Source organism: Schistocerca gregaria, chromosome 2, assembly GCF_023897955.1.
Source record: "Schistocerca gregaria isolate iqSchGreg1 chromosome 2, iqSchGreg1.2, whole genome shotgun sequence".
NCBI classification, from domain to species: domain Eukaryota; kingdom Metazoa; phylum Arthropoda; class Insecta; order Orthoptera; family Acrididae; genus Schistocerca; species Schistocerca gregaria.
In genome coordinates this window covers 412,776,078-412,790,685 of record NC_064921.1, presented here as the reverse complement: position 1 = coordinate 412,790,685, position 14,608 = coordinate 412,776,078, and the positions used below count along the sequence as shown (strand labels likewise).

Here is a 14,608-nt window from a genome sequence, read left to right as displayed (position 1 = left end):
TCACAGACAGGAGTGCCTGCGATGGTGTACTCAACGACGAACCTGGGTGCACGAATGGCAAAACTTCTTTTTTTCGGATGAATCCAGATTCTGTTTACAGCATCATGATGGTCGCATCCGTGTTTGGCGACATTGCGGTGAACCCACTTTGGAAGTGTGTATTCGTCATCGTCATACTGGCATATCACTCGGCGTGATGGTATGGGGTGTCATTGGTTACACGTCTCGGTCACCTCTTGTTCGCATTGACGGCACTTTGAACAGTGGACGTTACATTTCAGATGTGTTACGACCCGTGGCTCTATCCTTCATTCGATCCCAGCGAAACCCTACATTTCAGCAGGATAATGCACGACCGGATATTACAGGTCCTGTACGGGCCTTTCTGGATACAGAAAATGTTCGACTGCTGCCCTGGCCAGCACATTCTCCAGATCTCTCACCAATCGAAAACGTCTGGTCGATGGTAGCCGAGCAATTGGCTCGTCACAATACGCCAATCACTACTGTTGATGAACTGTGGTATCGTGTTGAAGCTGCATGGGCAGCTGTACCTGTACACGCGGTCCAAGCTCTGTTTGGCTCAATGCCCAGGCGTATCAAGGCCGTTATTACGGCCAGAGGTCGTTCTTCTTGGTACTGATTTCTCATGATCTATGCACCCAAATTGCATGAAAATGTAATCACATGTCAGTTCTAGTATAATATTCTTGTCCAATGAATACCCGTTTATTATCTGCATTTCTACTACGTGTAGCAATTTTAATGGCCAGTAGTGTAATTTCGTCAAACTTCTTTAACTTCAGAACAGAGACTGAAATATTTCTGAATGAGAACAACAATCATTTAGAAGACACAATGAAGGTTTTCAAGATACTTTGTCATAGCTGCTGGCGAGTCTTTCGCGTTGTGTGTCAGGGGTTCAAGAAACTTTTCGGCTGGTCATTTTCGCAGGTGCTCCTGCCGACTGACGAGGCAGGCGTCGGACGGCGGCTTAAATACTGTGTAAAATGAGTTTGGTGTAGTTTATGAGTGGTCAGCAAAGATAATTATTGTCAGAGATAAAACTTAACTATCAATTTTGCAGAGCCACCGTCCATAATTATATCACTTTGTTTAATGGCTCCTTCTTTTCTTTTAAAATTATCTCTATGCTTGTATATTTCGCTGGCTTTTCTATATGACCGTGGATAATAATAACTTGTCGTTGTGGATACCGTTTTAGTTCCGGAAAACTTCATCTGATGATTTCCTGATTGAAGAGCATGCTCTGCTACAGCTGATTTTTCTGTTTTCCCTAGTCGGCAAAGACTTATGTGCTTTCATTCTTGTATTCACGCTTTCTTGGTAGATTTTTCCGTAAGTACACAGGACACGTCGGTGTTGAGAATGCTACATCAACATCGATTGCACCCGTACCATATTACTATGCACCAGGAATTGCATGGCGACGACTTTGAATGACATGTACAGTTCTGCCGCCGGCCGGAGTGGCCGTGTGGTTCTAGGCGCTACAGTCTGGAGCCGAGCGACTGCTATGGTCGCAGGTTCGAATCCTGTCTCGGGCATGGATGTGTGTGATGTCCTTAGTTTAGTTAGGTTTAATTAGTTCTAAGTTCTAGGAGACTGATGACCTCAGAAGTTAAGTCGCATAGTGCTCAGAGCCATTTGAACAGTTCTGCCACTGGGCACAAGAGAAATTACGGGACGATGACAGATTGTTTGCGCGCGTTCTATTTTGCGACGAAGCGTCATTCACCAACAGCGGTAACGTAAACCGGCGTAATATGCACTATTGGGCAACGGAAAATCCACGATGGCTGCGACAAGTGGAACATCAGCGACCTTGGCAGGTTAATGTATGGTGCGACATTATGGGAGGAAGGATAATTGCCCTCCATTTTATCGATGGCAATCTAAATGGTGCAGTGTATGCTGATTTCCTACGAAATGTTCTACCGATGTTACTACAAGATGTTTCACTGCATGACAGAATGGCGATGTACTTCCAACATGATGGATGTGCAGTTGAAGCAGTATTGAATAGCATATTTCAGGACCGGATCTGACGTCCCCGGATTTCGTTCTGTGGCGAAAGTTGAAGGATATTTGCCATCGTGATCCACCGACAACGCCTGACAACATGCGTCACCGCATTGTCAATGCATGTGCGACCATTACGGAAGACGAACTACTCGCTGTTGAGAGGAATGTCGTTACACGTATTGCCAAACGCATTGAGGTTGACGGACATCATTTTGAGCATTTATTGCATTAATGTGGTATTTACAGGTAATCACGCTGTAACAGCATGCATTCTCAGAAATGATAAGTTCACAAAGATACATGTAACACATTGGAACAACGGAAATAAAATGTTCAAACGCACCTACGTTCTGAATTTTAATTTAAAAAACCTACCTGTTACCAAACTGTTCGTCTAAAATTGCGAGCCATATGTTTGTGACTATTACGGCGCCATCTATCACAAAGCGAAAAAAGTGGTCCAACTACAACATTCATATATCTTTACGTACTACACGAATATGTAATAAAAATGGGGGTTCCTATTTAAAAAAAAACTCAGTCGATATCAGTTTGACCTATGGCAGCGTCACCTAGCGGGCCAGCCATAGCGCCATCTGGTTTCCCCCTTCAAGCTAGACAAGTTTCGTTCTTTGTAGTTTTTTCGTTTGACGCTTATTTCGTGAGATATTTGGCCCGGTCACGATCGTGGTCCACCCTGTATAGGCGTTGCCGACCGCAGCTCCGTATTCTGCCTGTTTACGTACTGTATATCTGAATACGCATGCCTGTACCAGTTTATTAGGTGCTTCAGTGTAAAAATACAGGACATCCCTCGGTTTGTCTGTCCCCCCCCCCCCCCCCCCCCTCTCGCACGAATTGTCGCACGGGCGCTCTTGCGTGGTCGTTGTGGCCTGCAAATCATCTTTGAACGTGGCTCACCCACCGGTCACTGTTATTGTGACGCTGCAGTCGCTCCCATGCGCTCCCATGTGCGTCTTCTGAGCGTGCAGTCAACCCCGACTTCAGTTTTGCGGATGAAAATGCACGACCGCATCGAACAGCGGAGGTGGAGGAGCTCTTGGAACGAGAGGACACTCGGCGAATGGACTGGCGTGCCCGTTCCATCGACTTACGATCGTATGCGACGCGTTGGGCAGAGTATTGCAGCACGTCAACACGCACCATCGATCATTCAACCGTTGTCAACCGCTCTGGTGGAGGAATGGAAGCCCCACCACAAGAACTCTTCACCAACCTCGTGGCCAGCGTGGGAGCACGTTGCAGAACACGTACTGCCGTCTGCGGTGATCACGCACCTTATTACGAACCGTGTCCCGCCTTTTGTAATGTCGGAAGGACCATCATGTACACTATGTGATCAAAACTACCCGGACACCCTCAAAAACATACACTATTGGCCATTAAAATTGCTACACCAAGAATAAATGCAGATGATAAACGGGCATTCATTGGACAAATATATTATACTAGAACTGACATGTAATTACATTCTCAGGCAATTTGGGTACATAGATCCTGAGAAATCAGTACACAGAACAACCACCTCTGGTGGCAACAACGGCCTTGATACTCCTGGGCATTGAGCCAAACAGAGCTTGGATGGCTTGTATAGGTACAGCTGCCCTTGCAGCTTCAACACGATACCACAGTTCATCAAAGAGAGGGACTGGCGTATTGTGACGAGCCAGTTGCTCGGCCACCATCGACCAGACGTTTTCAATTGGTGAGAGATCTGGAGAAGGTGCTGACCAGGGCAGCAGGCGAACATTTTCTGTATCCAGAAAGGTCTGTACAGGACCTGCAACATGCGGTCGTGCATTATCCTGCTGAAATGTAGGGTTTCGCTGGGATCGAATGAAGGATAGAGCCACGGGTCGTAACACATCTGAAATGTAACGTCCACTGTTCAAAGTGCCGTCAATGCGAACAAGAGGTGACCGAGACGTGTAACCAATGGCACCCCATACCATCACGCCGAGTGATATGCCAGTATGGCGATGACGATTACACGCTTCGAATGTGCGTTCACCGCCATGTCGCCAAACACGGATGCGACCATCATGATGCTGTAAACAGATCCTGGATTCATCAGAAAAAATGACGTTTTGCCATTCGTGCACCCAGGTTCGTCGTTGAGTATAGCATTGCAGGCGCTCTTGTCTGTGATGCAGCATCAAGCGTAACCGCAGCCATGGTCTCCGAGCTGATAGTCTATGCTGCTGCAACCGTCTTCGAACTGTTCGTCCAGATTATTGTTGTGTTGCAAACGTCCCAATCTGTTAACTCAGGGATCTAGACGTGGCTGCACGGTCCGTTACAGCCATGCGGATAAGATTCCTGTCATCTCGACTGCTAGTGATACGAGGCCGTTGGGCTCCATGCACGGCGTTCCGTATTACCCTTCTGAACCCACCGATTCCATATTCTGCTAATAGTAATTGGATCTCGACCAACTCGACGAGCAATGTCGCGATAGGATAAACCGCAATCGCGATAGGCTACAGTCCGACCTATATCAAAGTCGGAAACGTGATGGTACGCATTTCTCCTCCTTACACGAGGCGTCACAACAACGTTTCACCACGCAACGCCGGTCAACTGCTGTTTGTGTACCAGAAATCGGTTGGAAACTTTCCTCGTGTGAGCACGTTTTAGATGTCGCCACCGGCGACAACCTTGTGTGAATGCTCTGAAAAGCTAATCATTTGCATATCACAGCATTTTCTTCCTGTCGGTTAAATTTCGCATCTGTAGCATGTCATCTCCTTGTAGCAATTTTAATGGGCAGTAGTGTACATGATTCAGTTTGTTCAAAACACTTAATGCGTGAGCTCTTACTTGTGGGATCCTGCATACTCGTCTAATATACGGTGCCAAGGAAGTTGTTTTCTCGGATAGCTAGGCAACAATCACGCAAATCTTATTACTGGAGTTTATTACAGTAGACTGAATTGGCAATACTTAACTTCACCTTTTCAAAATAAAGTGTCGCAAGCAATTGGCGACATGCAAATAATCAATGTCCTTCGAAATGTACAATTTCCATGCGAGCAATCACCCAAGTTCATGCGTCGCTGCTATAGAGTATATATCACTGCTCGTCTTGTAGTGCGGCTTTTCCAGTGCGGCAGTGGTTTCAGTGAGTTGTTGGCTGTTTCACTTGGGAGCGCCGTGGTGGCGGTCAGCGTGACACACGGCTATTCGCGGCGTAGCCTACAGTGAAAGTGTGGGTGTGAGGCGTGTTTGCGCCGTGTGTTCGCTGCTCGCCACGACGCGACGGCCAAGTTCACGGCTGCTGCATGCTGGCGGGCAACACTTTCACTGGCCGGAGATACGCTGTCTGCCGCCCTTGCCACAGCCAGCCGGCCACGAGGCAGCAGTTAGCGGAGATCACGTGGACGCACTGTTTCCCTAACGTACACAAAGCCTTAATTGCCGGCCGGAGTGGCCGAGCAGTTCTAGGCGCTTCAGTCTGGAACCGCGCGACCGCTACGGTAGCCTCGGGCATGGATGTGTCTGATGTCCTCAGGTTAGTTAGGTTTAAGTAGTTCTGGGGGACTGATAACCTCAGATGTTAAGTCCCATAGTGCTCAGAGCCATTTGAACCAAAGCCTTAATTCAGTCCCGCACTGGCGCTTAGCGCACAAAACACGTCCGTACATTATATCTGAGCAGCTAGGCCATCGGATTGAAGACTTCCTGGTAGAGGCGTATTTTGTTGGTCTAATGACTGCTCTGATGCGGCCTCCCACGACTCCCTCTGCTGCACCATCGTCTTCATATCAGAGTAGCACTTGCACCTTCTGTCCTCAATTCTTTGGCGAATGTGATCCAGTCTCTGTCTTGCACTACAATGTTTACCCTCTACAGCTTCTTCTACACAGCCGGCCGCGATGGCTAAGCGGTTCTAGGCGCTGCAGTCCGGAACCGCGCTGCTGCTACGGTCGCAGGTTCGAATCCTGCCTCGGGCATGGATATGTGTGATGTCCTTAGGTTTAAGTAGTTCTAAGCCTAGGGGACTGATGACCTAAGATGTTGAGCCCATAGTGCTCAGAGCCATTTTTTGCTTCTAATACAATGGAAGTAATTGGCTGATGTCATAACACATGTCCTATCATCCTGTCCCTTCTTCCTTTCAGTGTTCAAATGGTTCAAATGGCTCTGAGCACTATGGGACTTAACAACTGTGGTCATCAGTCCCCTAGAACTTAGAACTACGTAAACCTAACTAACCTAAGGACATCACACACATCCATGCCCGAGGCAGGATTCGAACCTGCGACCATAGCAGTCGCGCGGTTCCGGACTCAGCGCCTGAACCGCTAGACCACCGCGGTCGGCCCTTTCAGTGTTCTTCACATTTTCCTTTCTTCGTCAACTCTGAGAAGTGCCTCCTCATTGTCTCCCTTATTAGTCCACCCAATTTTCAACACCATTCTAATAGCACCACATCTCAAACGCTTCAATTCTCTTCCTTTTTGCCCATAACTGTCTTCCCTACAACGTTGTGCTCCAAACATACAGTCTCAAAAATTTCTTTCTCCAACTAAAATCGATTATTGATAGCAGTGGACTTCTTTCGGCGAGGAAAGCTGTCTTTGCCTGTTCTAGTCTGTTTTTTATGCCCGCCCTTCTTCGTCCATCACGTGTTACTTTGATTCAAAATGGTTCAAAGGGCTCTGAGCACTATGGGACTTAACTTCTGAGATCATCAGTCCCCTAGAACTTAGAACTACTTAAACCTAACTAACCTAAGGACATCACACACATCCATACCTGAGGCAGGATTCGAACCTGCGACCGTAGCGGTCGCGCGGTTCCAGACTGTAGCGCCTAGAACCGCTCGGCCACCATGGCCGGCTACTTTGATTCCAACGTAACCGATTCTCCACTTCGGCCACGTCGTAGTCACCAATTTTGATGTTAAGTTTACTGCAAATCTCATTTTTGATACTCCTCATTACCTTCGTCTTTCTTCAGTTTGATATCCAAATCCGTATTATGTGCTCATTACGCTGTTCATCCCATTAAACAGGCCCTGCAATTCTTTTTCACTTACAGTGAGGGTAGCAACGTCATCAGCGCATTTTCTTTTCTTTCATTACCGTCATTGCTTCTTCGAACTGTGACCCACTGGTCAGCGAAATGGTTGCCAAGTTGAGGACCCATGTTTGACTCCTCGTATCGCCAGAGATGTTCACTCGGTAGGAGGACTGGAACAAGGTGTTCTTGTTGTGTGCAACTTTGTACACAACGGTAAGGAGAGGTGAGCCACAGAGTAGTGCAGCGTCTGTCGTCTTAGGGAAGCTGGGCAGAAGCAGAAATGATCAGCGAACACGTAAATACAGTAAACAGTTTCAGTGAACTTATAGTTTTGTTCAAGTATTGCAAAGAAACTTTACAGAAGAACAAACAGCAATAAAATCCAGCTGTTACAAAAGAGCGTCGTGCACTGTGAGGTATCACGAATAACTGTCGAAGACGGACTAAGACTGACGATTGTCAAAGATTGCTGAGGTGCTTGTCACAAGGGACGGCGAAAACCTGGGACACAGCGTGTATCGAAAGCCAACACACGGACCGATACCTGCACAAACTATCAAACCACCTCCTGAGCCAGAAAAGAGGCATGATTAATACGGTCGTAACGAGAGCAGGACGAATATGTGAGCCGCAGCACCTAGACGATAAATGCAACACCTGGAAAGTGTTCTGAGGAGCAATGGGCACTCCACAAATTATCTTAGAAGTGTAACAGAGCCAACCACTCAGCAAAGTTAGGAATCAGAAAAAGAAATGTCGGGTACGGCCTTTCTGCCATACATTCCCAGAGTGACGGAGAGAATCGGCCGTATATTGCGCAAACATGGCGTAAAGACAATTTTCAAACCGACAAAGAAGATCAAAGAGTATCTTAGATCGACGAAGGAGAAAAGGGACCCACTTGCAATGCCGGAAATATACCGTATACCATGCACATGCGGAAAAATTTATGTCGGAATGACTGGACGATCAATTAACACCAGGATCAAAGAGCATAAGCGACATTGCAGGTTGGGGCAGGTGCAGAAATCGGCCGTGGCAGAGCACGTACTGAGTGAGACCGACCACCTAATAAAATTCGCCGACACGGAAGTTCTGGCTGTAGAGAAGCACTATCACACGCGCCTGTTCAGAGAAGCTGTAGAAATAGAAAAACACGCAAACAGTTTCAACAAGAAAGAGGAAAGCGTTAAGGTAGACGGATCCTGGCTTCCCGTACTGGTGCGAACGACCGTCGCAGGTAGCAAGAGGAGAACCGCACCGGAGAAGCCCTCGGACGTTGGCGCGCCAGGTACATACAGTCTGCTGCCGCGAGCTCGGCTCCAGTTCACCACCGGCAACGGAGGGTGAAGGTTTGACAATGCCAGCCACTCATGCTGCGAAACATCAGTAAAATCATTAGATGAACGTCAGCCGAAGAACCCGAGACAGGAGCCAATAGGCAGTTTGTCAACAAGTGGCCACGAAAGCCTTAACAATTTTGTACATTACATTTCCTAGAAAAAAAATGTCTTGATCATTTTTGCTATAGGATCTACAGTTTGCACAAACCGAGCGAGAGAATATGAAAAACTCGCGTGTGGTTTGTGAAGGCAATGTGGGCTGCATAAAAGCTATAAGTAGGGGTAGATGACTTATCCTGTATGTATACTTCTGCCCATTAACATGCACACCAGGAAGGATAACAAATAACGCAGTTTTGCTTCTTGTGTATATAGTAGAAACAATACACGATTGAGTACACGGAGTGAGAAACTTAGTCTGGGAATGGAGCTGAACTGAGTTTGGATGACAGACAAGGTACATCATTCTAAGCTGCTTCTACTCTATGCCAGAGTTCCTCAATCCTAATTGCAGGCGACTGGCGATGTTTGAGTCTGTTCGCAACCCATGACCAGATGTTTTCAGTGGCAGAGAGAACTTGAAATGTGCTAGCCGTGACAACAGTCGAACACCTTCTGTATCGAAGTGTGTCCATGACACGGGTAACATGGGGTCTTGTGCTATCATGTTGAAAGATAACACCATAGAGATCTCTAAGATTCGGCAGGCACCGGCCTTAAGGCGTCATAAATCTACGCCAGCCAGCCATGTTAGGGACACAGTGGCAATCCCTAGCATCATTCCAGGTGCTTCACACGTATGACTGTGACGAAGCCTCTACAGACGTCGATCCCCTACGTGACGCTGAACTAAGACTCTTCTGCAAAGACAGCGTAGTGCCAGTTCTGTGTGCAGCGTTGTTGGACGCACACTGTCTGCATGCCTCTCTCCGCTGCCTCTTCAAAGGAAGCTGCAATTACGGTCGACGTGCTGGCAGTCCATTGTGCCCTAGACGTCGTCGCACCGCCTGTGAAGATACTTGTCTTGCTGCAAATAAACTCATTCCCTGAGTCACGCTAAATGATATGTTTGTATATCAAATGTGTGTGAAGTCCTAAGGGACCAAACTGCTGAGGTCATCGGTCCCTAGACTTACACGCTACTTAAACTAACTTACGCTAAGGACAACACACACACACACCCATGGACGAGGGAGGAATCGAACCTCCGGCGGGAGGGGTCGTGCGATTCGTGACATGGCGCCTCTAACCGCGCGGCCACTACGCGTTGCTGTTTGTATATCCTGCTTGACCGAGCAAACACTATGTCTGTTCTCTCGAGTGTTCGTCTTGCGAGAGCGCTGAGGTTCTGCATGGCATTCAGTACGGCTCTTGTGAACCTATCGATTCCATAACACCACGAGGTAGTGGTATCCTGACTAACGCGAACAGCAATATCGCGGAACGATAAACGGCAGTGTTGATACGCCACGACCTGCGTTCTGGTAGACGATTTCCTTTTTACACGAGATAGCGAGATCTTCTCACAAACAACCAACATTCAAATCCGATTTTACTATCAGATATCCCGCTGCAAAATACGTCCTTATAAGCAGACTGTAGTTAGCGTTACTCCTGCCTACTCTATGCTGTGTGCTGAAATGTTAATCATTTGCATCTCCAAGCATGCACGAGGGGCTTTCAGTAAACACTGCAGCACATTTTTTTATGGGAGGCTGGTTTTATTAAGGATTTCGGTACACCATTTTATTCCCCACTCTTCTGGCTACAAAATCCTACTTCTCAACATAGTCTTCGTTCAATGCGTTGGCCTTACGCCACCTGACATAGGGTGTTTATACCCGCATGGGGCCATTCTAATGGTCAATGTCAGAGCCAATGTCTTGCTGCATCAATAACCCCCCTCTCATGCCACAGGTGGCAGTCGGAAGGTGCGAAATCCGGGCTGTAGGGTAAATGACGAAGAACAGTCTAGAGAAGTTTTGTGAGCGCCTCTCGGGTGCTCAGACTTGTGTGTCGTCGAGTTGAGCAGCAAGGTGTGTGTGATTCGTTGATCACCTTGAATGAAAGTGTCCGCACGTTTCAATACTGCAGGAGTCACATATGTGTGCAGCCGACCGGCACGCGGGAAATCGGACTGGTTTGCGCCAGCCAGTTGCGATGATGATACATGCCTTACCCAATGACTCACCGTGATTTTTTTCATTGCCAGGTCTCCGTAGGCACTCGGCAAGCGCCCATGAATATATGTGATCCTCTGGTTTTTCGCCGCAAGAAACTCAGTGACAGCGGTCTGCTTGGAACGCATCTCCGTTACAGACGCCATTTTGAAGCCTAGCTGCCATCTGTCGAAACTTCATGAAAATACTGGAGCCGAAGCGCGGATATTCCACTATGAACCACAACAAATCTCGATTTTTTTCAACCGAAACTGACCGAGAAAAAAAGTGATGCATTACTTACTGAACGCCGCTAGTAACAGTACACTTGTAAGTGGGCTGTTTAGGTTTTTACGCCCGTGTTCCCGGGTTCGATTCCCGGCGGGGATAGGGATTTTCTCTGCCTCGTGATGACTGGGTGTTGTGTGATGTCCTTAGGTTAGTTAGGTTTAAGTAGCTCTAAGTTCTAGGGCACTGATGACCATAGGCGTTAAGTCCCATAGTGCTCAGAGCCATTTGAACCATTTTTTAGGTTTTTACGTTGGTAATGCCGCGTAGTGCTCTGTATGAGAATCACTGACTGTGCTGTGTGCAGTTTGTGGCTGATTGGACTCATTTTTGGAATAATCGCTTGTGTTGTGTTGTGTAGCGTTGTGCAGTTGGAGGTGAGCCGCCAGTTGAACGGACGATCTGGACGTGTGTCCGTCAGAAAAAGAAAATTTGTTTAATTGGATGTCACAAAATTATATATATATATATATATATATATATATATATATATATATATATATATAAAAATCACTTTTGAACGCTATTAAGGTAAATACATTGTTTGTTCTCTATCAAAACTTTCATTTGCTAACTATGCCTATCAGTAGTTAGTGCCTTCAGTAGTTAGGATCTTTTATTTAGCTGGCAGTATTAGCGCTCGCTGTATTGCAGTAGTTCGAGTAACGAAGATTTTTGTGAAGTAAGTGATTCATGAAAGGTATAGGTTATTGTTAGTCAGGGCTATTCTTTTGCAGGGATTATTGAAAGTCAGATTGCGTTGCGCTAAAAAAATATTGTGTGTCAGTTTAGTGATGATCAGAGTAAGTAAAGAGAGAACTGAGTACGTTCAGTTTTACTCAGCTGTCTTTGTATCAAATAACGTAGAAGTTTACCAGCACAGTAATTCATAATTTTTCTAATGGGACGTTTCACACTTCATACCAAATTCGACGTTTGTTCCACACCTCTTTCATGATGTTCTATCCTTAGAAGTCAGCAGTGTTTTTGGATTTCTTGCAATTATGAAGATCGTTGAGCTAATTTTTTTTATAGTGGTTAATAGGTTTTACACCTCTATAGAAGTAAGTCGTACTTTATTAGGGACTAAAGCGTGGAGACTCAGTCAGATGTCGACGACATCGACGCGCTTACTTGGCATCTCGCACTCCATACGGAGAGTGTAGGCAGCGTGGAGAAAGGGAGGACACTGCCCCCCCCCCCCCCCCCGCCGCCCCTCCGAAGGAGAGAAACTCCCCGAAGAAGAGAAACAGAAGATTGTAGCAAATGCAGAGATCGTAAAACAACACAAATTAACGGGGAAGAAAACAGGTCATGCTAAAATGAAACGTACACTCAAAGACAAAGAAACGACGGACCAGGAAGGAATTATCCGAGTGGGATGGAAATCGGTAGGTGTGATGTACCGGGTGATCAAAAAGTCAGTATAAATTTGAAAACTTAATGGACCACGGAAAAATGTAGATAGAGAGGTAAAAATTGACATACATGCTTGAAATGACATGGGGTTTTGTTAGAACCAAACAAAAGTATTACTAGACACGTGAAAGATCTCGTGGCCGCGTCATTGGGTGATAATCGTGTGCTCAGCCGCCACTTTCGTCATGCTTGTCCTCCCAGGTCCCCAGACCTCAGTCCGTGCGATTATTGGCTTTGGGGTTACCTGAAGTCGCAGGTGTCTCGTGATCGACCGCCATCTCTAGGGATACTGAAAGACAACATCCGGCGCCAGTGCCTCACCATAACTCCAGACATGCTTTACAGTGCTGTTCACAACATTATTCCTCGACTACATCTATTGCTGCGGAATGATGGTGGACATATTGAGCATTTCCTATAAATAACATCATCTTTGCTTTGTTTTACTTTGTTATGCTAATTATTTCTATTCTGATCAGATGAAGCGCCATCTGTCGGACATTTTTTGAACTTTTGTATTTGGTTCTAATAAAACCCCATGTCATTCCAAGCATGTGTGTCAATTTGTACCTCTCTATCTACATTATTCCGTGATTTATTCAGTTTTCAAATTTATACTGACTTTTTGATCACCCGGTATATATACAGACAAAAAAAATGACTACAATTTCAGAAAAAACTCGATGATTTGTTGAAGAGAAAGAGCTTCACAAAAAGAGCAGGTCAGTTACGAGTTGGTGTACCTCTGACCCTTGGCATTGATTGTTAGAGTTGTGGGACACCCTCCTAAGGGATGCAGCGCCACACCCGACTTGCACGCGTCTGACGTGTCGTGTAAGAGCGGTACCCACCGGTCGGCCTGGGCGGCCGCTCGGGCACGGGCGCCTGGCTGTCCCACAGCTTCCAGCGGCGCACCTGCTCCTCGCGCATGCGGCAGAACAGGGTCTGCTTCTGGTTGTCGTCCAGCTCCGCCAGCAGCTCGGGGTCCACCCACATCTCCTTCAGGATCTGCTGCAGCATCTGCAACACGCGGACCACAGGGCGGCGCTAGTAACTGAACCAGGCACTTGCCACCAGTCATATACGAAATATTTCTTTCATTTTCAACAACTGATCTCCGGGCTTTATCAGCTCATCAGATGGGGCATGTAGAAGTCACAGCGTTTGTTTCTAAGTTGCTTCGAGCAGCAGCACGGGCAGTTTTGACGTTAACATCCAACTCACAGTTTCCCTTATGATCTTTCACAAAAACCGAATAAATTCTGGTCAAATGTAAAGGCTGTTACTGGCACCGAAGTTGGTGTCCAGTCACTCATATACGAGACTGGAACTGAAGTTGAGAGGAGCAAAGCAAAAGCAGAAATGTTTAATTCTGTTTCCAAATGTCCCTTTACAAAGGAAAGCCCAGGATAACTTCCCAGTTTAATTCTCGTACCACTGAAAATGAAAGTGAAATAGATGTTAGTGTCAGAAGCGTTGAGAAACAGATGAAATCGTAAAAACTGAACAAAGCCCCAGGGACCGATAAATCCCTCTACCAAATTCGCAGCTGAGTTAGCCCGTCTGTTAACTATAATCTATCGTGGATCCCCTGAACAAAAAACTCTACCCAGTGATAATCTATCGTGGATTTCTCGAACAAAAAACTGTACCCAGTGCTTGGAAGAAAGCACATGTCACACTTGTCCATAAGAACGGTGGTAGATGTGATTCTCAAAAATACCGTCCAATGTCCTTGACGTCCATTTGTTGTAGAACCTTAGAACGTATTCTGAGCTCAAATATAATCAGCTATCTTGAACAGAACGACCGCCTCCATGCCAACAAGAACGGTTTTCGAAAACATAGATCTTGTGAAACCCAACTCCCACTTTTCTCACATGACATCCTAAAATCCATGGATCAAGGCAGTCAGATAGATGTAGTATTTTACCATATCCCAAACATATCTGACTACGTTTATTACCAAAATTATGATCATATGGGGTATCAGACGAAATATGTGACTGGATCGAGAATTTCATGGTAGGAAGGACGCAATATATTATCTTGTATGGAGAGTTATCGATAGATGTGGAAGTAACTTCGGGTGTACCTCATGAGGCGTGTTTGACCTCTAACTTTTAATATTGTATACTCATGATCTTGTGGACAATATTAACACCAACGTGAGACTTTTTTCAGATGATGCAGTTTGTGATATTCGCTGTTTTTGGCTTCATTAAAACAGCAAGTAGTTAACACTTTCAGCCAGAAGGCGAATACTTGTCTATAAAGAATGATTAATGTATAACAAGGCGTCGCACA

At 46.2% G+C, this 14,608-nt stretch overlaps 1 protein-coding gene across 4 annotated transcripts in view; it reads right to left on the bottom strand.

Moving 5' to 3' along the window:
* LOC126323356 (SH2 domain-containing protein 4B-like) overlaps window positions 1-14,608 on the bottom strand; it is a 575,575-nt gene that overhangs the window by 19,264 nt on the left and 541,703 nt on the right. For all 4 annotated transcript variants that reach the window (XM_049994677.1, XM_049994676.1, XM_049994675.1 and 1 more), the window contains one exon: window positions 13,153-13,321. In XM_049994677.1, the coding sequence (XP_049850634.1) occupies window positions 13,153-13,321 (169 nt within the window). The remainder of the gene's footprint in view (window positions 1-13,152; window positions 13,322-14,608) is intronic.